At 39.9% G+C, this 24,124-nt stretch overlaps 1 protein-coding gene across 4 annotated transcripts in view; it reads left to right on the plus strand.

The window, feature by feature from the left end:
• Window positions 1-24,124, plus strand: part of VCAN (versican) — a 97,451-nt gene that overhangs the window by 16,415 nt on the left and 56,912 nt on the right. For all 4 annotated transcript variants that reach the window (XM_027881263.1, XM_027881257.1, XM_027881272.1 and 1 more), the window contains 3 exons: window positions 9,879-10,053; window positions 10,162-10,289; window positions 20,504-20,797. In XM_027881263.1, coding sequence (XP_027737064.1) covers window positions 9,879-10,053; window positions 10,162-10,289; window positions 20,504-20,797 — 597 coding nt within the window. The remainder of the gene's footprint in view (window positions 1-9,878; window positions 10,054-10,161; window positions 10,290-20,503; window positions 20,798-24,124) is intronic.

Raw genomic sequence — 24,124 nt, forward strand, 5'->3', positions numbered from 1 at the left:
CAGTAATTAACACAGAACTGGGGAATATTTAAAGGAGCATTTTGAGAAATTTGCCTCTGTTTGCACAGGATGAGAAGAAGCAACAGCCCTGCATCTGAAGCTGCAGTGGTCCTATCTTGATGTATCACACAATGTTGCCATCAGAACCACTCTTTCTGTGGCAGGAATGTCAAGCACAAAGGAAGTTTGCACCCAGTGATAAAGGTTGCATAGGCAGAGGGAAACTCATCTGATAGAGGGGAGGGATGTGCTAAATGTGGAGTGTCCAGTGATAACAGTTTGCTTGCCATCGCTATGATGAAATAGGCTTCAAAATTTTGAGGGGGAGAAGTCTACTTGTAGAGAGACAGAAGAGACAGGACTTTCAAAATCGTAGAATTGTTGAGGTTGAAGACCTCTAAGATTATCAAGTCCAACCACTAACCCAGCACCACCATGTTCACCCACCAAACCACATCTCCAAATGCCACATTCATGTGTATTTTGAACATTTCTAGAGATGGTGGCTCCCCTACTTTCCTAAGGAGCCTATGCCAATGCCTGACCACCCTTTCAGCGAAGGTGTATTTCCTGATATCCAGCCTAAACCTCCCGTGGCACAGGGGCTGCCCCAAAACCTGCTGTACAGCCCTGTCAGTTTGGCACCAAGTCTGAGATAACAGACTGTGCTGAAAGGCAGGACGTATTAGCCCTGGCTCTGTGCCATGCATAGGCGAATTCTGGACCTAGGTTTACTGTGTGTGCTTAGAAAAACAATGTGCTGTGTGGATGTATCTCCTTGCAGGAGCCTTGGTTTGGAACCTGCCTTGCACTCCTTTGCAGTTCTGTGTTTTTTGGAAGTCCAGTATTTAATCAATTGACTGGATCCCAAAACAAACATTAGTATCTGCTGCTGGAAATTATGGCTTTGGCTAGAATTTTTTTGTGAGCTTAACACTGCATTGTTCTTTCAATATGCCTTACCTAACATGAACAGTCTGTTGGATTGGATTCGATGAAAGGATTTGAAGGTGTGGTCTTAATTTGGAGATGCAATAAATCAGTGTTGCCACTAATGCCTGCATAACCTCATAAACTCTTGGTCCTAATGAAAAAAGCAAAGGGGATCCTGGTTTGAACATTATTTTTCAGTAACGAGTGTACCTGGCATTTCTTACTCCTTTTCAAGTGCTCCCTTGACTACATATCTATATCCAGGAGCAGCAGATGTTTACTACAATAAAATATCTGATGATATTCAGCTTTTGCAGTTAGTGTTCCTGAAAAAATACTGCAAAGTCATGAACAGATTACATTTATGTTTTCAATTCAAAGAAAAGTTCACATGCTCTATTTTTTTTTCTGTGGCTGTTCTTTTCCATGATTTAATGTTAAAATTTTAGGAGAGGAAAAAGATAGATCTTGACCCAAATGAAAAATAACATTTTTAGACTGTCATTTGTGCACTCCATTCTCAATTTTCTACAGTGTTGTGTAAACAAGTGTCGTTTATCAGACTCATAAGAATTTCTTGTGAATGTTGCTGCTCAAATCTTCTGCCCCCTCTTCACCTCTTCAGTGAGGCTTTGTGGTTTCTTATGTGTTCAGCTTTTATTTGTAAAAACAAAAACCACTAGTCTCAAAAGTGAATTATCTCCATTGTGTTGCCTTTTGAATCTGCACCCTAAAGTGACACCAGTTGAAGAGGGATTATCTCCTGTACGCTCCCTTTGTGAACTCTGCACTGCCTGTCCTTAGTAAGGTATTTCCATGTCAACTGAGGTAATTCCAGAGCTGAGGGCTGGTTCAGCACTGTGCTTTGGTCAGCTCTCCTGGGTGGACCTGGGGCTGTTGCTTGCACAGTGACCCATGAAGTCCTGGCAAATTTATCACCAGTTTTGTTATTTTGCACATTTTATGCTCACATGTAGTAAGCCAAAAATACCAGCATTGCTCTGAAGTAGATGTAATTCTTCTTTTGCCATGATAATAGATTCATTAGATTCATTAGATTTATTAGATTTATTAGATTTATTGATTTATGTGTATTTATGTGTATTTTTATGTGCATTTAAACCAATTCAGGACTTGTGTCTAGATATTTTCAGGATCTCTATTTGTTTCATGGACATTCCCTAATTTGAAACCCTCAAACAAAAAACACAACTGAGCATCAATGAAGTCAGGGAGATAAGCTTACACAACTGGCTTGCTTGTTTTTCAAATTAACCTTTGCTAATAACATAATAGGTATGTGAGACAGCTAATTTGAATAAAATTACTGTAATTGCTATTTCTATCCTTTAGGTATGCTGGGTATATAAAGCTGCTGTTGAACATGCTGTACATCAAACAAATGCATTTTACCAGTGATGAAATCTATTGTGAACTAAAAATGGGATTTCTGAGGAAGAGTAACTTTCTTTGTAACATATAGATTTTCTCAAGTTAAGCTGTACAAAATGAATTGATGGTATTAGCCATAGAAATTAAAACTTTTAATGCCTAAGTATTTTTTTGCCTGAGCCTCCAGCCCAAAACCATCTCCAAAACTTCTGTGTATTTGTGCATCTATTTTTTCTTTCTGCTTACCTATTACAACTGACAAATTTGATAATTTGCATGTCAATATCCAGTTAATTTGCTCTTTTGGTTGCCAAATGAACTTCTGAAATTCTGAAAAGTCATAATCATGTGTTATGAACAGCAAACTTGTGTCTGTACCATTTCAGACAAAAGATCTGGCCGTCCCAGGGTACTGTTCCAATGAAAGCAACAATGGATGATATCAAAGGGTAAACCTAAATATTTACTCTATTACTGTCAGAAACTTGTCATCCATGGAATTACTCACACAGAGGCTTTATGTTATTTAGTCCAGAGCAGGTATTTTTTTTCCATTTGTTTTTTGGAAGTCTGTGGATTTTTAGTATCCACAGCTGGACTCCTAGTTAAGCCACCTCTTAACCACAGCTGGTTATCTTAGTTATTATTCACAAGGAAGATATATTTCTCATCATCCACTTTGCCTTTTTTTCTGCATTTCACATTTCTGCTACATCTCTTTTCAGCAGGTAAAACTTTCCAAAGAGTGACAGGAAAGTCGTAGCAAAATAGGAGTGGAAGGATATGTTGGGCTCCATGAATTCATTCCTTCAGCACTGTGAGTCTCCACACTATGTGTTGTGCTGCCTGCCTTTAATAATCCAAAAATCAACTGAGAACACCTATTCACATGGATTAGGTGCTTCCCATACTTCACCTCTGAGATCAGTTTTGCTATTTTTAATTTTGCAGTTGATGAGAGTGTAAGGGAGAGAGGAAGGGAACCACCTAATTTTAGCCCATGTAGGAAGTTCCAGGACAGCCAGATGTCTGCCCTGCCTGTTAATTGCATCTGCAGAGCTGTCCTTGAGCCAGGGGATGGTGCCCACGGAGGGGCAGTTTTGTCCCACTGGATACCCTCTCTCCTGTTTCTAATTGTGGGAAGTGCTTTCCTCACATCCTGCTTATTGCTGTAATTACATCAGCCTCTCAGAAAGGGATATTTGGTGTTCAGAATGGATCCAACAGCATCACAGTGTTAAGAGGCCTCAGCTTCTTTCAAGAAGAGAAATGCAGAATCACAGAACATTTTGAGTTGTAAGGGACCTACTAGGATCATCAAAGTCCAATCCTGAGTATACAGAACAAGTCATTCACACTCATTTTTTCTTCCATGTATTTTCTTCTCTGCCTTCTGTGCATGGCCCTCTGAAATCTTCCCCTTGCCTCAGGAGCAAATCTTCCTTTGTCAGGTTTTGTAATTTCATCTCTCTACAGTGCTTTGAGATTTTCTTTCAGCCTTTCTTGATGTTATTAAACCCACAGATCAAACTGTCTCCCATTGGGAGTTCTTGGCCTCACAGTTTTTGAATGTTCTTGGGTGAGATGAGCCCTCTGCTATTCCATATCCCTGGTGACTGATTTGAGAGATTTACGTGTGATGATTTTAGACTTGGCTTCTAGCCTTTAGCAAATCCAGCTTTGGTGAGTTGAATCTCAGAAAGGATTCTGTAAAAAGTATTGCTGTATCTTTCTATGTCCGCATGTATTCCTTCTCTCCAGTTATAATGAAGTCCACTTGTATGATATATTTTTGACATACCTTGTAAAAAACTGACCTAGAAGTGAAATGGGACAGTACTCTTCGTTCTGGAACATAACTGAATATTTAATTAAATTCTTGTTTTGATATTGGACAGTGATATTGGACAACAAAAAATAACATGTATGACCCAGTGTAATTAAAAAAACCTAAATCTCAACCAAGCACTCGAGCTGATTTTTTGTTATCTTTCTTGGAGATAATTTGATTTAAAGGGATCAAAGTAGCAAATGGGATCCTTCCAATTTTGTCACTTTTTTGTCATAGCTTCTCAGTGAATATTTTTTCCCAAAAGTGAGAGGACTTTATTCTTTTCTTAGTGATATTCTGGGAGTCCGCTGTTTTTGTGGGCCTGTTTGATTACGCTGCAAATCTGGGGGACTTTTTCCCATTTTTTTTAATTTTATTTTTAATTGTTTTCTTTTTAAAGGTAGTAAAGAAAATCCTAGGCTTAAAATACTGATCTTATTAATGGAAAGAAGCAGCAATTAGGGAAGCAGGGTAGATGGCAATTCACATTTTCATGTTTATGCAAACTCGTCTTTCTTACAAACATTATAATGATAATAAATGAAGGTTGTTTCCATGTGGGACTGCTGTCACTGCTGTCCACGGCTTGGACAGGGGCACTCTGTGCTGGGTTAAGAACTGACTGGAGGGCTGGGCCCAGAGAGTGCTGGTGAACGGGGCTGCATCCAGCTGGCGGCCGGTCACCAGTGGTGTTCCCCAGGGATCAGTGCTGGGCCCAGTCCTGTTTAACATCTTTATCGATGATTTAGATGAGGGGATTGAGACCATCATCAGCAAATTTGCAGATGTCACCAAGCTGGGAGGGAGTGTCAAGCTGCTGGAAGGCAGGAGGGCTCTGCAGAGGGATCTGGATAGACTGGAGAGATGGGCTGACTCCAGTGGAATGAAGTTCAACAAGGCCAAGTGCCGGGTCCTGCACTTTGGCCACAACAACCCCCTGCAGCGCTACGGGCTGGGCACAGAGTGGCTGGAGAGCAGCCAGGCAGAAAGGGACCTGGGAGTTTGGAGCGACAGGAGGCTGAACATGAGCCAGCAGTGTGCCCAGGTGGCCAAGAAGGCCAATGGCATCCTGGCCTGGATCAGGAACAGTGTGGCCAGCAGGAGCAGGGAAGTGATCCTTCCACTGTACTCAGCATTGGTGAGGCCACACCTTGAGTATTGTGTTCAGCTCTGGGCCCCTCAGTTCAGGAAGGACATTGAGGTGCTGGAGCGGGTCCAGAGAAGAGCAACGAGGCTGGTGAAGGGACTCGAGCACAAGTCCTATGAGGAGAGGCTGAGGGAGCTGGGGTTGTTTAGCCTGGAGAAGAGAAGGCTTAGAGAAGGCTCATCACTCTCTTCAACTACCTGAAGGGAGGCTGTAGCCAGGTGGGGGTTGGTCACTTCTCCCAGGCAACCAACAACAGGACAAGGGGACATGGGCTCAAGCTCTGCCGGGGGAGGCTTAGTTTAGATATTAGGAAGAAATTCTTTACAGAGAGGGTAATCAGGCATTGGAATGGCCTGCTCAGAGAGGTGGTGGATTCATCATCCCTGGAGGTTTTTAAACAGAGATTGGACATAGCCCTTAGTGCCATGATATAGTAATTGGAGTTGGATCAGGGGTTGGACTCGATGATCTTGGAGGTCTTTTCCAACCCAATCTATTCTATGATTCTATGATTCTATGATTCTATGATTCTATGAAAAGTGCTCTTAGCCCTGAGAGATTACACATTGACAACCTAATTGATCTATTCCTTCCACAAGAATTCCTCTGATTTATCTCTTAAGTGTTTGAAGAGATGTTTTTATTTAATCTGTTAGGCTTACCGGTCTTGAAACCTCATCTCCTCTTGATGTTGAACTTCTGTGCTTCCTTTCTGACTAAATTATGGTGGGCTTCTGCATTTTTAAGATAAGTTGATCCCAAGGAATCTCCTTGGGAAGAGAAGAGTGCCACTGAAGGATGGGAGAGGGAAATTTATTTCTAGGTAATAAAGACACAGTTAGTGCCAGGAATCTCTGTCCTTACAGAGCAGGAGGTGCAGGGCAGAGGACTTGGAAAGAACTTTTCTCACAGTGAGTTTCCTGAGGCTTTGGCAAGGCAGCTCCTGCTGATGCAGGGCAAGCCTACCCTTCTCAGACTGCCAAAGATTAAGACAAGGGTCAGAAGATGGCTGGAAAACCTCAAACGAGGGACATACATGAATTAATCATGTGGGAAGCTGAAAACCCTGCCCTGTTCCTTCTTCTCATACAGCGCTCAGTCTTGTAACCTCTATTTTGGGGTGTGTTTGTGATGTAAGTTTTGTTCTGCATTAAAGGCAAGGAGTGTCATCAAACTGTCTGCCAGTTTTGGCAGTGGACTAGGGCTTATTCTGGGCATCTGCACCACAGTGCCCAACACTTAAAGGCAAAAATTAACAGAATAACAACCACTGCCATAATAACCTTTTATCCTTTTCTCTCTTTGCTGTATGAGACAACTTCTGAAATTAGGGCTTTATGTGGCCACATCCAGCACTGCATGTGGCAGCAGCCTGAGCTCACTAGTGAGAGTAAACTGTAACTTATTAGCTATACCAGGACCTGATAAACTATCTTCCCCTGCAGTTCCACAAGGTTTTGATGCACCATACCCTGGTAAGTAGCACAGGAAAGTTGCCACTCAGAGGTGTGGAAACAAAACCAGACTTTAACCCATGGAAACTGTGGTTTGTTAAAAGTTAAATACTTTCCATTGTCTGGTCAGAGACAAATGATTAAAAGCCGTTCACTCTTGCTCTGATAGAAGTGAATTTTGGATGCTACAAATTACTTCCCTGTGAGTGCTCTTCCTTGCTGAGACTCCTTCCTGTAATTACACTGACTTTGTTTGCCAGATGTTCAGTGACAACATTATACTGCTCTAGTCTGTTTTCCAGTTGCTTTATTTGTTCCTAGGACAACTCCTTCCTTGCCTTTTTTCTTTCAGGGAGGAAATAGACAAAGGGGGAATAAAAAAAAAAAAACCACCCCAAAAAAACCCTTTACAAATGTTTTAAAGTGCAAAGGCCTGGGCAATGGGTTTTGCCCCTCTCTCTATCTAACTGAAACAATGAAAATCCTGCACTTTAATCTTCTTAGCCCCAGGGGGTCTTCTAATTATTGCAGCTGTTGCACAGGCTTATGCATAGTGACGTCCTCCTTCCCATTCATCTTGGAGGCTCTTTCATGTCCATCAGCTCCTCCTTGATGGAAATGGAAGAGCCTCCAGCTCTTAAGAATAGGTGAAGTTTACCTTTAGGATCAGGCTGAGGAGAACAAAGCATTCCCCGAGTTCCTTTCCAGAATTTACAATTGACCAAAGGCTCTTCTTTGCTCACTACAAAATCCACTTTAAATTGGTAAGGATATTAACTCTTTAGTCCTGACTTATTCAGGTGTCACAGGGATATCCCCAGCACATGCCTAGCTAGGAAGGGCAGTAGTTACTTGCAATATAGAAGAAATGAGAGGTGAGATGGCTGGTTGTGGAGAATGAACTCATATATTTAGCAGCAGGAAGTTTTTTTAAAAAATGCAACTTCAGAGAACTATGTTTCCATCCCCTGCTAAGGTAATGAAGCTTCTCGTGGCTGTGCTGAGAAGCAGGGCTCTTTTGTCCAGTTGAAGTCATGTAGTATCAGTTAAGCAATCTTGGGAAAAGAAAAAAAAAAGAGGCAATTAATCTAAATGAATACAAAATATATTTTAAATAACATTAAAACTGAATTGAAAAATTGCTTCATATACATGGATGTTTCTGGTTTGATGCTGAGTTACAGGCCCAGTACCAAATGTTATCTGTTACAGAAACACCAGTGTTTCCCAAAAAAAAGGAAAGTTTTTAAAAGTTTGTTTATATTTAACAATAATAGGCAGTAAAGTCAGATGCTCAGCTTGTGAATATTATTACGGGTTGTAGTAGTGATTCAGGGTAAATGTCTTATCTGCTTCCATTGTGAGCTGCGCAATAGTTGCGTATTTTTTAATTTTAGACTCAGAACACCAAGCACATCACATGAGCTTTTGTTTTTCTTTATTATTGTACTACTAATACAGCAATGCTCATTTATATGAGCAGGTATTTTCCTCAAAGTGTCAGCCCATGTTATTAAATTCTGAATATATTAAAATAAATATTTTAGTGCATCTTTTAGTATCTAAAAAAACCCAACCAACCAACAAACAAACAAACAAAAAACCTCTCAAAAAAAACACGAAAAAACCTCCAAAGAATATTTTTTGTTATTTTAAGCTTTTAAATGCCAAATGTGATTATTTGGTCTTGCCTGACTTGTTATGCAACAAAGCTGTCTGGGGCAGCGTGGCCCCCATCCACCCTGTCATGCTCCTTTGGCTCCCAGCAAGGGATGAAGATGCCCTTTGGAAGCTGTCCCTGTTCTCTGCTAGTCCCTGAAATTGGATGGGAAACTCTTTGGTAGCTGGTGTGTGACTCCACATTAAATGATGTAATATGGGGATTCCCACCATTTTCTCTTTCATTTCCTGTTTCTCTGCAAGTAGCTTTGATGAAATTTATGTCTGATGGCTGAGGTTTAAACTACCTGTGAGTAGTTCTCAGATAAAATTTTCTATTTTAATTTCTTATTCCATCACAACAAGAATAAAAATGTATATTTTCCATACATTGGCCATATGTAGACCTTCAATAAGTGGCAAAATTTTACTGAATTTATCTGCAAGAGAAAAGAGTTTCTAAATATGTTGCAATCTCTTGCATTGTTTCACTAAGTGACCCATATTTCTTTTTACTCTTAAATTAGCAGACATTTTCCACCTTTCAACAGTGCTCTAATAACAAATACTTTGAAAATCGTTATTGCTATGTCACCATTTTCCCAAACTGTATTACAGTATGTTATTGCCTCACCTTGAAGTACTCCAGTGAAATCATCAGAGAAAGGGAACATTTTATGGTTGAGGTTTTTTTCTTTTTTCCTTGCTCATTTTGTTGCTATTCTGTGGATGTTTTATGGTGTTGCAGTGGTTTCTGAAGAATTTAGAGTGCAATAAGTGAGGTTGGATGTTATTTTTCAGAGACTGTCAGGGGACACCCCTTTGATGGTAAACTGTAAAAGAGAGTGGCAATACAGGGAAGTGATTTTGCAAGGTGGAGTTGCTGTTCCTGCCACTTCAGTGCCCTTTTTGGTATGTTTCAGCTATTGTCAAATTCTGTGGGAATTATGTGTATGTAGAAAGCAGAAAGCAGATCCTGTCTTAACCAAAACCATCTTAACTCTAGGCCTCATCTCGAAATATCCAGCAACAGCTAAAGTTGTCAAGTCTCTTTCCAGAACAAGAAAGACCCCCAATAAAGGCAAAGTTTGTTTTACCTGTATCGTTTAGAACATGTGCAAGAAAACATTGTTATGAAAAATTGACTAAAAGCCACATATTTACAAATTTAATATTTGTAGTAAGCTTCTGATGCATTAGGAACATATTATAGAACTAGATCAGGGCTAACCAATGTGCTTCAAAAGCACATTTTTTGGGGGTATTTTATCATTACCTGGTGTCAACCACTAGAGGGGGAACATCATTTATATTAAATACGTCTTTTAGCCTTTTATTATTTTTATTCTACCCATCTGTTTCAGCATTTTAACAACACCTAGGCAGAGTTACAGCACAATGCTGGCTGCAGGAAGAATGCAAAACATGTCACTAACAGAAAAAATTTTGTTTTTTTTTTCAGGTGTTGTATTTCACTACCGTGCAGCGACTAGCAGGTACACCTTGAATTTCACACAGGCTCACCAGACCTGTCAGGACAATGGTGCTGTGATGGCAAGCCCAGAGCAACTGAAAGCTGCTTATGAGGATGGGTTTGAGCAGTGTGATGCTGGCTGGGTGTCTGACCAGACTGTGAGGTAATGTATTCAAACGTCCCCCTAACACACTTTCTCAAAATTTATATGCTTTGCCTGTGCAGGCTTAAACTGCTGACTTGCCCTAATGCTGACTGTGTTGCACTCCAGGTATCCAATTAGACATCCAAGAGTTGGCTGCTTTGGAGATAAGATGGGAAAGAAAGGAGTCAGAACATATGGGCGCCGCTTCCCTAACGAGACTTACGACGTGTATTGCTATGTGGAGCGCATGGAAGGTAGGATGGATTTGCAAAACGCATGGGATCTGGGCTTTAGATCCTCATGTGGAAGGGCAAAGAAATAGGAAATCTCATTTAAAATAAGTTTTGGCTGCTTTGGATCTGCAGGGAATCGCTGAATGGAGGAAACCTACAGTTTGTGGTCTGGTAGGTCTTAATTAAAGACAAATGTGGAGCCTGCAAAGAAACAGTCAGGGTTAAACCTGCTATACTTAGTGCAGCAGATCTCACAAAAATGGCTGTTGAAGCTTCTTTTGTTTTCTTGAATGTTATAAAAGTGTTTTCAAAAAAACACATTCAATGTTTGACAAACTATATATAAATATGTATACATATAAAAGTGGACATAGTATATGTGCTTACTGTATTATAGTTCATAGAGTATGTAATTAAGTTTTTTATGTGTTTATGGTGTAAAATTAGACAGGTACTGAATTGCCATCTAAGTTTAATAGTATCTTTTTTTTAAGGGGGCATTTTAGCACCAAAAAGAAACAAGAAAAAAAACTTTCTAGTGAGGAATCTGGACCTTTTTTAGTAAAATTCTTTGCCACTTCACAGTACAGCTACAGTCTTTGGAAAATCTACTATTTAAGGGGCGCTTGTGAGTGATCATGCTACATGGTGACTGTGAGCCATGGATCATGTTGTGAATCCTGTGGTATCTTGTGATCGATCTATTGTTGGGATCTATGATCAATCCTTATTCAACAAAGGGTTTGATGGTAAAGAGAAAAATATGTGATAAGGCAGTTTAGCCCATGTGGACAAATCTCCATACTACAGGTGTGATGTTGTTATAATTTCTTATAATCTCCCTTCTGGAAGTGAATTTAACTATATCCTTTCAGTGGGCCCTTACGCTCCAAACATCAAATATCCTTATGCTTAGACATTACTATGACTAGTTAAATACATAGAATTAAAATGTAAATGCAGAAATAACCTTTCCTGTCCTCTAGCCTGTGTTTTCTTGGCTTTATCTTGGCTATTCACATGGGAACCTCATTCTGGAACATAATTTCTTTGCAACCAGGACCAAAGTACATTTTCAATTTATCACAATCGTCTGAGTGTGTCACACTGCTTCTGCCTTTACAAGTTTATATGCCATACCAGTTTCACTGTTCCTTTGTAAAGTAACACTGATAGTTCCTAATTAAATATCTTTTGGGAAGATCCTTGACAGTTATACCTTTAATTTGGTGCTCTTGCAGTCAGCAGAACAACAAATCAGTCATGGCTTCTGTACATATATTTGCAACAAGCAATTGAAAAATGAAGGTGCTCAATGTTTGTAATCTGTCTTAGAGAAGGAGCAGCTTAGATCATGCAAAGTTTTCTCCTGCTGATGATTTATAGATGCTTTAGTTACTGAAATCAATAAATGTTTTACTTTCAGCAGCTGAAGATCTCGCCCAGATTATGTTCAGCTGAGAGAGTTATAAAGTACAAGCAATACAAGCCTTGAAAAGTCTCAAAAATATATTAGCTTGAGAAATCTGAAAATTAAGTGACAGAATTTTTTTAGTTCTCTTCATTGTCTTAATTTTAGTTATGTCCCACTTATATATGTTGGTGAGCAGCATTACTGGACGTCTACATTCATAACACTTGATCCTCCATCAGTCCTTGATGGGATTGAATTCTGAATCACCTCTGAATCAAGACTGCTAAATTCAGCTTGGGTCTTTCCTATTTTACAAAAAGAAGTTTTGACTAATCTGTTTCATTCCTGGATGAAGGGCAATTCCTTGTTCCTTTCCCTCTTTAAGAACAGTGGAATGTAACTTAATACAGGGAAACATATCCTGGATGATTGTGAGCCAGCAATCTATCAGGGTCAAATATTCCCACTAAGCTTTCAAAAATAAAAATTAAAATAAGCCAAAACTGAGGCTTATGGTCTCTGCTTGGAACAACCTGGAACCAGACTGTGAGGCTCAAAGGGATTGCAGCGACTGCACAGTCCTTGTGGGCAAAGATGCATACACATAGATTTTCAGTTTCTCATGGACATTAATTGGTTTTCCTTGTTATAAAATTTCATTTCCCAAGACTTCTGAGCTGTATTTCCTCCCTGGATACACTTAAATTTCTGTCCTATTGTTGTGGGTGGTGGTTTGCTTAAGCATGTGCCTGTTGTTGTGGCCTATCAAAGGTACTGTGGTAATGTGATCTGCTTGATATGAAGCATTCAGCGCTTAAGAAATATAATCTAGGACAGAATATTGGGAATATTTGATCTATCGATCCAGGTAGCAAAAAGGACATTCATTTATTGATCAATTTTAATGCTAGATTATTATAATATTTAGCCAAAAATACTACCACTTTTTTCTCCACTGGTTTGTTTGATTTCCTTTTTTCGTGTGTGTGACTATATTTTTTTCCTATTTTCTCAGAATGTTTCAAGTGATCTGGAGTGTGGAAAGAACTTCTATGATTTTCAGAATGAGTGATGGTTTATGGATATAGGCTACAGGAATGATGTAGGCATGTTATAGTCACATGCAGAGAAGTTAAATTATTCTGTTTGGATGAAGACAAAAAGGTGCATGTTAGGAAGACACATCATGAGATAGTGAAGGATAAATTATCCTCAGTTCCTTCACCGAAACCTGATAGTGAAGGATAAATTACCCTCAGTTCCTTCGCCGAAACCTGAACCTCTCAGCCAGATTCTGTTTTTAAGTTGGGACTAAGGAGCCAGGGTGGCTTTTTCTGTACAACAGAAGCAGTTTCTGTGAGAACAAAAGTTAATTTTAAATAAAGAGCTTGTTAGAAGTCACTTAACATTAATGAGTTTATAATTCAGAGGCACTCACCCACAGAAGACAGACAGACAGACAAAATGTCAGTGAAGTTACTGCAAGGTGAAGGTGGCACTAAACTAGATTGCAATGCTGGTGGAAAAATTGCAGTTCAAGATTTAAGCACATGCCAAATTCCTGGTTACCCTGTCCATCAAAGGCTGATTCTACAAGGTATGACCTTTCTCTTGTAATGAGCATTCCCAACACTTAACTCATAACAAAGGACATCCATGGCACTGAGGATGCTGTAGAACGAGGCTTAAACATGACTTTTTCTATGTGAATTTGAAAGCTTATATTTGCGTAGCCTGTTCTTGTTCAGTGCCAAACCTATTAGACTTACTTGCACTTCACAGGTCCTTATTTGGAGAGTCTGCATCAGTGGAATGACTATTCATGGAATAAGATGGTGCTTTATTAATGATATCAAAAATCTGGACCATAGCAAGGCTGTCACCATGGAAGCCATTGAACAGTTATTGGTCTGTTGGCTGCTATTAGTGGGTTACCCAGAAGGCCATAAATGGTGGTAGGAATTCTTGCAATACATTTTGAAATAAATGTGCATTTAATTTGCAGTACTAATTTTGGTATTTGCACTGAGGATTTGTAGGAGCAACTCCATTTCAGTTTTATTCCTTTCTGGCCATGTGAAATCATGAAGTTAGCCAGAGACATGGATTTCTTCTTGAAGCACAGATGATTAGCTTAAATTAATACCAGTTATCTAGGCTAACTCTTACCATTTCCTTGTTCTGAGGAAAGCCAGAGAGATTAAAGGCTGCAAAATTATAATTTAAATATTGAGCTTTGCTAAAACTCTCAGAAGAATAATTGCAGGAAAGATTTAAAATTTCTGTGCTCCTAGTGATAAAAATGGGAATCTGGAGTCAAAGTATTAAAAGGGTTCTGGTCACTTATTGCAAACTGATCTGCATTCCTCATATTTTTATCACATATTTTAGTGTACCAAGCATTAACAGAAACATTTAGGATACTTTTAACTGCAGAAGATGACTTACTATTAAAGAGTTTAACCTAAAGTGATTGAGCTGCAGAGGTTTGGGTTTAACTTTTGAGGTTCTCTGAACACCTCCAGCTGAAGCAGTGTCAGTATCAATGTCTGTGGAATAATCCCTTGGATAGAGGTGGGTGTTGGAGAAGGAAGGGTTTTCATCCTGTCAGGGACAGAGACAAAATGCCCAGTGGGGTCCTGGGGTGTGTGGTGCTGAGCCAAGGCACAAACTACCGTGTCAGGACTGTCTCCTGGCCAAAGCCACGAGAACCCATATCTGTCTAGCAACCTTAATACGTATGCAGATGGCGACTCATGCTAAGAAAGCTATTTTGGGGTGTCTGTGGGGAAGATGATATAGCTTCCCTTCCATTGCACCACTTCCCCCCTACAGTGAGTGCACGGAATAAAAACAAGAAACAAAACCAGATGTCCTTTGAATACTTTCCACCTACTCTCATGCAGTTTCGCCACAGTCATGGAAATTTCTGTAGGGCTGATAATAATAATTAAAGAAGTCATAGTCTGAAATATGGCTTCAGGTGAGAGGTTGCTTTTGTGTCTTGGGCAGCTAAAGATCCTCTCTGGAATCCATTCTGATTCTGGAGCAGCAATTGGATTAGATTTTAAAAGTGGGACACAGAGAAAAGGACTTTTTTTTTTTTCTTTCTAGTTCAGGGCCTGTGGTTGAGTCACAGCCTTTACACTGGCTTATTCAGCCTAGGATCGTGTGACATCATGCAGGGTTCACGGATCCAAGGATTCTCAAGAGGATTTCTGTTCAGCCTAAAGGTTTGCACAGAATAGACTCAAGGCATTCAGGAGAGTTTAATTAAATCATCGCTGATGTATATCAAAAGAAATCACTTGGAAAAATAAAAAGCTGCTTCATCTTGTCTAGCCTTCTGCTTTAAGGTTGAACCAAACTGCTTGGAGGTTTTCTAGAAAGTGTTTCTTATTAATTAGTGACTTTTTTAGGACACCTCTTTATTACTCTGGTGTGTCAGAGAACACAGACAGTAGAGAAAGAGAGGAGGAGGAAATGGAATTTCTTGGGATACATGGTCCTGAAGGTGCAAGGGTGAATGCTTTAGTCCCCAAAGTGCCCATGGTATTTTTGCTTCTTTGCACACTTGATAATGTCCCAGCAATGAAGCTTTGAGCAGATTCCATGTTTCTGAGTAAAAGAAAGTCATGGTGGCAGTGCCTCATGACTGCTTAGGCTTTGACCTGCCAGCCATGTGGTTGTGACCAAACATTTACAAGGAGCAGAAACAGCAAGTTACAGCTGCAGGTGGGAAATTTCCTTAGAATGCCCTGTATAACATCAGAAAAGATGATATCTTGTCACTTTGAGTCATGTTTCATACCTGACCCAGAGCATCTTGATCTGCTACTGCAGTCACAGAAACTTGGAGCTCTAACACCTGCAAAAACGCGTCTTTGCTTTATGAAATTTGGTTGGTTCCACCATTTCTCAGAAGCAGCTATTGAATAACCCTGGAGTTCAATACAGATGCATTAAAAAAAAAATGAGAGCTGCCAAATTCTTAGTGGGAAGAAAATGTTTCTTCTCAAACAAGAACTCCACCATGGAGCTAAGATGAAAAGGCACTAAAACTTTGTATTGTTTTTGTTTGAAAGTGTGAGAGTTAAGCATTTCCATTTACAGGAATGATTAGGTTTTTTTGCATTTAATATCTCTCTGGATATTCTGATGTCTAGCTTTAGTTTACACTGAAGGTAGTGGAGGTTGTGGAATCTGAGTACCCAAGCACAAGGTAAAGCTCATGAAAATCACATTCCAGATGTGACAGTAATAATCACAGAATCACTAAGATTGGAAAAGACCTTTAAGATCATCAAGTCCAACCACCAACCCAGCACCACTACTACATTCACCATTAAACCGTATCCTAATGAAGGCTCCTTAGAGAAAATATGGGGAAAGAGACTAAAAATATTGCAAACCTTATGTGTTCATTCCCTCATGAGGAGTGAGTAACAGCAAGGACACTGAACAGGTGGTTGATCATTCACCATGCACAGCAGTTGGTCAAAAGCAGAAGTCTTAAAAGCATCTGGCTAGAGATTCACAGGTTACCTCCTGAGCTTCTCTGCAGTTTTGGAGGATCATTCATACTTCTGTAAAGCTTCTATTGCAGATTTGCATGTAGTTTCTGCATTTCCCATGTGCAAAGGACTTGTGGTTCATTTTTCTGTGCCTGGCACTGTGGTAGGTTAAGCTGTGGAGATGATGCTTTGCTATGGGAAGAGAGTGCCACATAGGCTCAAAGGTGTCCTTTAGGAATTAGCAGTCCACCAATCCCTTAATTTTGGCTTCACCTGTGGAAAAAATACATTACTGGTGAGTTCTATGCTGAAGGGCTTACATCCAGATTCATCATGTCTACTCCAGTTAGTACATGTTTTGTGTTGACCCTGGCCATGGTTTGAGCCTTCCCTTCTTCCCATCTTGCTTTTAAGATGTGTGATTCATGAAATTCCGACCTAAAAAATACACCCAGCTCAGCAAGACACCTCCTGATGGGAGAGAATAAGTGAATGAAAGGGATGAAACTTGCTGTAAAACTGACTGATAAGCCTGTAGATAATAAACTTTTTCCTTGGGGATTGTAATGAATCAGCTTCTGCCTTCCAAAGGAAAACCTGGCTTCCTCCTCTGCCCTAATATATTGGAAAGAGATGGAAAAAGCATGACTTTCATCAGGTGTCTCTTTTAACCAAGCAAAACAAGCACATGTGACAGGAAAATACTGGGGATTCTTCAAGTACTGCGACGGCTGATGCTGGTCCATCAGCCTGGAGCTTGGTTTTAGATAGCAGCCAGCAAAAATACCCTTCATTATTGTCTGCAGTCTAAATGTCGTCATGTTCTCCATCTCACCCCCTGGTACTGCAGGGCTGGTTTTTCCTCATATGCTAGTCTAAGCCCTGGGGTTTGCCTGCCTAATATTGTTCAGTTACTCAGAGAGTACTCCAGCTATAAAAACATTGCCTTTAACAGGCACAGAACTGGATCTGCCCTGCTTGGTGCTGGTGACTATGTCATTTGTTTATTGACCAGAAAAATTTTCTCTCTTAGTTTCCTTTTTTTCAGTGTTTTGGCTGGGAAACTGAGGTGCTTTCAGTCATTATAATAAAAACACTTGTAAGAGCATGACAGGATCAGTCCCTCTGCTAAATGTGGAACCTGCTGTGCTTTCAAAAATAGGAGCAAATTTTAGAGATTTCATGGATTAAACAAATTTTATTAGCCTCAGCATTATTTTTCTTGCTTTTTAGAAGAAGTTTCTGTACAAGTGTCAAGTCTTTTTCTCTTTGGTACTTTGAAGGAATCAGGACGTTTCAGTCATGTGCTGGAAGTGAAGGACTCAAGAAAAAAAAAGGCTTTTTTTTATGGTAAGGTGGTTTTAGAAGATTTCAGGACCACTTCTAAGTGTTTCTGGATTTATAGAGCAAGCAAGGCCCTTATTAAACTCTTGCTTTGTTTTTCACATCTCATTCCAATAATTATTATGCACATTAAGTGCACACTCAATCACACAGAACTTCAATTTATTTTCAGACTGGACAGACAAATTGTGGAGCCATAACTCCCAGAGTAAATGACTACTATTTGGAATCTGACTTTTGCACTTTACTTGATTTATAAAAAATAGTAATTGTGGAAATTAACAAAAAATGCTCTTTAACTAGAGCAATTGCAAGGTACCATGTTTAAACATCTTTATGCTTCATCTTATAGCTAGAATTTGTGAAATAAATGAGTATTTAATTGGTATATGATGGAATTTTACTGATTGCTCAGCTGCCTTTTTGCCTTCTTTGTGAGTTTATTGGCACAAATTCTTTCATATACCAGTTAGGTAGCAAATACTTTGGATTTCACTTATTGGTTTCTTCTGATTAGGATGCATTTTGCCTTAGACACATGGGGGTTTTATAGTTTGTTGTTTGGTTGGTTGGTTGGCTGTTTTTTTTTTTGTAGAGCAGCCATTGACAAAGACAGTATGTGTATGCCAACAGCTGAGTTTTAAGAGAACAAAAAAATATATGTGGGGTAAGTAGAATAGATTCAATACAAAGACAGATATGCCATCCATCTTTTAAACGTGAAGGATTATGAATACTACAGATACGGGCAAAAGCCAAGGCAAATTTGAGGCAGACTGCCCTACAGAAATGTTGTTGTGCAACTTGGATAAGCAATTCCTCTGCAGAGTGACCTCTCTTAAAGAACCTTGCATTTCAAAATCTTACAGCAAGACATGACCATTTCATAAGTTTCTTTGTCTTAACTGAGCGCAGATGACACCTTAGAGGAATAAATAACACCAACATTAATGGAGCACAAGCTCCACTTATAGCCAGTGATCCAGATCAGCTGATGGAAAAATTACTTTTCTAGTAATCTTTCATGTTTACCCATTCTCCTGTCTATTTGGAAATGTTGTGGGATTGTCTGCCATTATTTAGGTTTTGATCCATTTTTTCATCTAGAAGTCATGACAAGTCATTGTTCTTCTTTACTTGTGTCATTTTCTTATCTAATTGGACTGATAACGGCTGTATAATTGCAATTTAATTGCATTGTAACTGCTAATTTTCATACACTTCATAGCTGCTGTGAGAGAGGATCAGTGAATCATCCTCAGAGCAGAATGGGCCTGCTCTGGAGAGGCCTTTCTTGCCCTTCCAAAACACTTGTGCTGGGACAGGATTGTGGGATGACTATATCCGTCATTCGGTGCTGGCTATGACACCCGAGCTGGTATGCAGATGCTGAAAAAGCTGTCTTCTGCAAAAGGGTTTAATAAAAAGAAGAGTTCATTATCTATGTGGTCTGAAGAGCTGAATGAAGCATTCTGGTGTTTCTGAGGATGAATGGTTCTTTGCTTTCCTTATCTGTCCCTCTCCCATAGATAATGCTCTGGCCCTTTACCTCCAATTTGGAAGCTCCACGCAACATGTATAAAGAAACTTACACTATGGAATTGGTATTACAGCTGTAATAACAAATCAAGAGTTTCTACCTGGGAGAAAAAAGGAAGTTGGCACTTTGCCTCCTTTCACACTTACATTCCTTTCAGTCCCCAAATAAATGTAATATTGATGTGAATGGAACTGCTCAGGGTGATGTAATTTCTGGGTTCCCTTTAGACTAGTGCAGGGCTAAGACAGATTCCATGACTAGTACGAAAAAGCAGTGCTCTCCTGCAACACTGGCTGCTGTGTTCTGGCCTACTCCATCTGAGGAAGGGAATTGCTGTCTTGCAACAAATATTTTGAATTTTGCACTGTTGATTTGAAAATACTGATTTTAGGTCTTATCGATTCTGTCTGAAGTCTGAGTAAAAACTGAAAAAGAGTCAGTTTATGGCTTCATTCCCAGGACATGAACATTAGAGGCTTGATTTTTTTTTTTTTTTTAAATAGTGTTTGGGTGAATGAGGCAACCTAGACAACTGCACAAGGGTGATTTAGCTTGGAAGTAAAATATTACACATGCTATTTGCTTTGTTTCAGTTTCAAACTGAATGGCTGTTACTCACAAACTTTTAGTCCATGGAAGCTAAACAATACTAAACAATACTAAAACTATAATACTAAACAATACTAAAAACAATACTAAAACAATACTAAAAACATTCTAGACTAATTCAGATTTTCTTCACACAAAATGGGCTTTGTGCATGCAACATATCTGTTGTATTTCCCCACCTGTGCTTTCCTGCGGAGCAAGGTGAAGGCTGGTAGAAATCTGACCTTAGAAGCTGCTCTGGAGCAGCAGAACATTTGCCTGGTTTCTTGGTGGGGAGGTGTCTCAAATGAGATTCTAGTGATGATTAAAAAGGTCAGGTAAGATGCTTGCAAATGTAAAAGATTTATTCTACAGAGAAAGTAAATTGTGTTGAGCTGGGTTTAATTAGCTCAGTTGAGTTGCAAAGTCTAACAGAGGAGTCTAACTAAGTCTAACAGAGGAGCTTCAGGGACTGAGGGAGAGAATCAGTGTCCAACCACCATGCACTTCATGACACAAAGTTTGCTTACAAATGCTTGTGCTAGTTCCTGTGGTTGCAAAGAGCACAACTGACATTAACACTGTGCTGAGTTAAAAGTGTAGAGCTTTGTTATAACTATGAATATCTAGGTTTTTTGGACTCAGTCCTGTGCCTCTAACTCAGAACTGCCTGAATTCAAATGTGAAACATTTGGTTTCCAACTATGTGATTTTTTTTTTTCCAGGAAAAAGATATTTGGGAAAAAACCCCAACCTTGCACATACTGACTGAAAGAGGGGAACTAAGCTGAGTTGACAGTGCTCAGTGTTTGTTATCTCTCTTTTCTTCCCCCAGATGAAGTGGTTCATGTCTCAGCCCCCGAGAAGTTCACCTTCGAGGAAGCCAAGGAGCTTTGCAAGGAGAGAGGGGGTGTCCTGGCCTCTGTGGGGAACCTGTACGTGGCCTGGAGGAACGGCTTTGACCAGTGTGACTACGGGTGGCTGGCGGATGGCAGTGTGCGCTACCCAGCCTCCGTGGCTCGGCCCCAGTGCGGAGGAGGGTTGCTTGGGGTGAGAACCCTGTATCGCTATGAGAACCAGACAGGCTTCCCTTACCCACATAGCAAGTTTGATGCCTACTGCTATGAACGTAAGCAGGTTTTTTTTCAGTCATTATTTTTGTCATGCTTACTCTGCTTTCTTTAAATGTTTGTTTTATTTTGGTTCTTGCGGCACATGTGTATTTTTTAAAAAGAATTGATTTTATCACTATGGCTTTTCCAAAAAGAGAAAAGTCAAACTAAAAGAAATGTCATAAAGCAACGTTGGCAGATGAAGACAGGCAAGGTTTCAAGGTAAGATTTCAGCTTGAGCAGTATTTTCACATGCCCATAGTCACCCTGAGCCTGTGGATGCTCCATTTTTTGGTGCCTGTGTACAATCTGGTATCCTTGTGTCATGTCAATGGACACAAGACATACCAGACATTCAAAACCCCAGCTGGACATGTTCCTGCGTCACCTACTGCAGGTGACCCTGCCTTGGCAGGGAGGTTGGACTGGATGATCTCTAGAGGCCCCTTCCAACCCCAACTATTTTGTGATTCTGTGATAAGAACAGAGACATCCTACTTGACCAAGTGAATGACTGTCACCTAACTTGGTATTCTGCCTCCAGGGATGGCAGTAAGAGAGGTTGTTTACAGGCTATGTACAAGCCTGGACACTTTCAGATCTCTGAGATTAGCCCCCCTAATTTTGGGGCTATTTCTGGATCCCAGGAACTTTCTCCTGTCATAATATTATTTCTCTTACTTGCTCAGTCCCAGTGAATTGTCTAAATTGCCTTTCTTAGAGCTGCTTGTTTCCCTCCTGGAGGCACATCAAACACTTGCCTATTCACGTGGTAGACTGCATCAATCTAAACCAGACGTCATCCACACCTCTCAGCCTTCTTCTGGGATTCAGTATTCCCCTGCAACCTCATCTATCTCCAGTGACCACTGCCTGGCTCTGCTATTATGGTGCATCCTATCCCTGCACAGGCTCCTGTTGTCCTAAAAGGTTCACCAGCTACCCAGCTGAATCTCCTACTTCCCTCAGCAGCACAGGGAAGTTGGACAGCCCAGCAATTTTCCTGCAGGCCTCTCTGCTCAAGGAAGTTCCTGTGGTTGCAAAGAGCACAACTGACATTAATACTGTGCTGAGTTAAAAGTGTAGAGCTTTGTTATAACTATGAATATCTAGGTTTTTTGGACTCAGTCCTGTGCCTCTAACTCAGAACTGCCTGAAATGCGCAGTTTGTACTGTACCCATTTTTGTGGATGGTGAACCAACTGCAGCTGCTGATCTTTCCAGCTCAGGAACTGAAGACCTATTTATGAACAAATCTTACTGTTTTAGAACAAATCCCAACATCTGTTTCAGTCTGGCTGTTCTCAGACACTGTTGTTTTGTTGTTTTTCCTTTATATTTTTCTTTATATTTTCCTTTATATTTTCCATTATATTTTTCTCCTTTAATTTTCCTTTATAGTTTGTGGGTATGATGTTCTAAAACTTTGCATTTGAAGTAGTACTAATGGACTTCAAGGGAACTACCCACAAGAAAAAGGACTTAGTTAAGTTCAAGGATCTGTGCTCAATTCTGCAGGACAGAGTTTTGTCATATCAGTCTTCCTATTCCTCCTCCAAACTGTTTGTGGTCTGTTTAAAGCGTTGTGGATAAAAGAGTCTTTAATGGGAGTGAATTTCATCGGTGCCTCTAAAAGATTGGAGTAGGAACTGGACATTTTGCTTGTAACCTAGTCTTTAGTCAGGACAAATTCCAACTTGCTGTTTGTTTTTGGGAATTTCACCCCTTTCGAGTAGCGTGTGCCTTTACAATGTTCTTCCTAGAAGTTTTAGTTAACAAATTTAGACTGTTTGTTCTAAAAACAACCTTGATAAGTATTGGGTTGTTGCCTTTTCTGGAAACCCTTGCCCTTGATACATGAAGAATAAATATTCCATCACTTTGCAGCCCAGGAAGTAGACGATGTAGGACTATCAACCCTTTTATGAGACACAATAAGACTAAAAAGGACCAACACAATTTGGTAGAGTGAGCTGCTCTCTAGCAATTTTAATTACAAGCAACATTACATCAGAATTAATTAAACACTGCTAGCTACATGACTCAGGTTTTGCCATACATCTGGTTTTACATAGGGAAATGCAAGAGTGTAATGCTGTACCCTCCTTCAGGGAGCCTGTCTGCTGCATATTTCAGAAGTTATTGAAAGTTCTCTCCCCCTCTCAGAAGGTGCTTGGGATCCCATAGGAACCAACTGTGACTTCTCACTGCTTTTGCTGAAAGATTTATGTATGTGATGAGTAATGAGGCTCACTTCCAGGCATCTTGGTCTTCCACATCTCCAGCAGCTGCCTGATGCAGTGGCTTTGGAGTGAGTCGCTCTCTCCCACTAGAGCCTTGGAGCCAGTCCCTCTTTTGGGGCAGAAAAAGGGAGAGGGTGAAAAGATAGTCCTGTGTGAGAGCAGTAGGCTTGAATTTAAAGTCTTTGTTTCAAACCATCCTTTGTCTGAAAGTGTCTTCCAAAACTTTCTGTTATCTCTGTTTTAAAGCTTCAGTGTGTTAGTCCATCATGAAACCCACTATCCCCCAGCTCTGGCTGCTTTTAGGTCAATGTGAAGCTTTTACAGAGAGATTCCCATAGTGCTTGACAACAAAACTCTGCTCCCAAGCCCTTGGCTCTCCTTGTAACCTCAACCCTGTGCTCATAGCCCTTAATTATGTGTCTCGCATTACACTGCTGTTTCCCTCCTCACCTGAACACCCAGTCACACCACAACAGATTTGTGGCAAACCAGGCACCTGTTTTAGTCATCGCAAAGACAAAACATGTATTTAAGAAGGGGAATATCTCCTCCTTTGTCCTTGCTTAGACTCTTCACCCCTATTCTGTGATTGAAAGTGTCTTTGGCGGAAAAAATCTCAAAATATTAATTTTAATTTCCCTTTGAAAGAAACCTCAATCCATATTTTGAACATTTTGCTTACTTTTAAAAAAGAATAATATTTATTAAAATACATAAAAGATCCAGGAAGCAAATTCAATTTAAAAATGATATGCACTAGCTTCAGTAAAGCAGCCAACCTGGACAACTTTTAACAGTACAGTTAAGTTCAGGATTTTAACTTCGGCAGTGTTTTGGTTACCAAATTACGTTGTATGAAGTGTCTTGACTTTATGAAAATAAGTGTGGCCCAGACTAATAATACATGATTTAAAATCAAAAAGTCTTGTTAGAAAACCTGAAAACTTTTTCTCTTTGATCAAAAGTGCTTTTCACTCTGCAGAAACCACATGGCTCTGAGTTTCTGAAACATTATCTGTGTGTTTTATTTCATCCCTCCAAGGCTTTTGCCAGACTTTTTTTTTTTTTTTTTTTTTTTTTTTTTTTTTTTTTTTTTTTTTT

Source organism: Empidonax traillii, unplaced genomic scaffold (assembly GCF_003031625.1).
Source record: "Empidonax traillii isolate 1590-97213 ecotype Southwest subspecies unplaced genomic scaffold, ASM303162v1 scaffold6:size4315531, whole genome shotgun sequence".
In the NCBI taxonomy this organism is placed as follows: domain Eukaryota; kingdom Metazoa; phylum Chordata; class Aves; order Passeriformes; family Tyrannidae; genus Empidonax; species Empidonax traillii.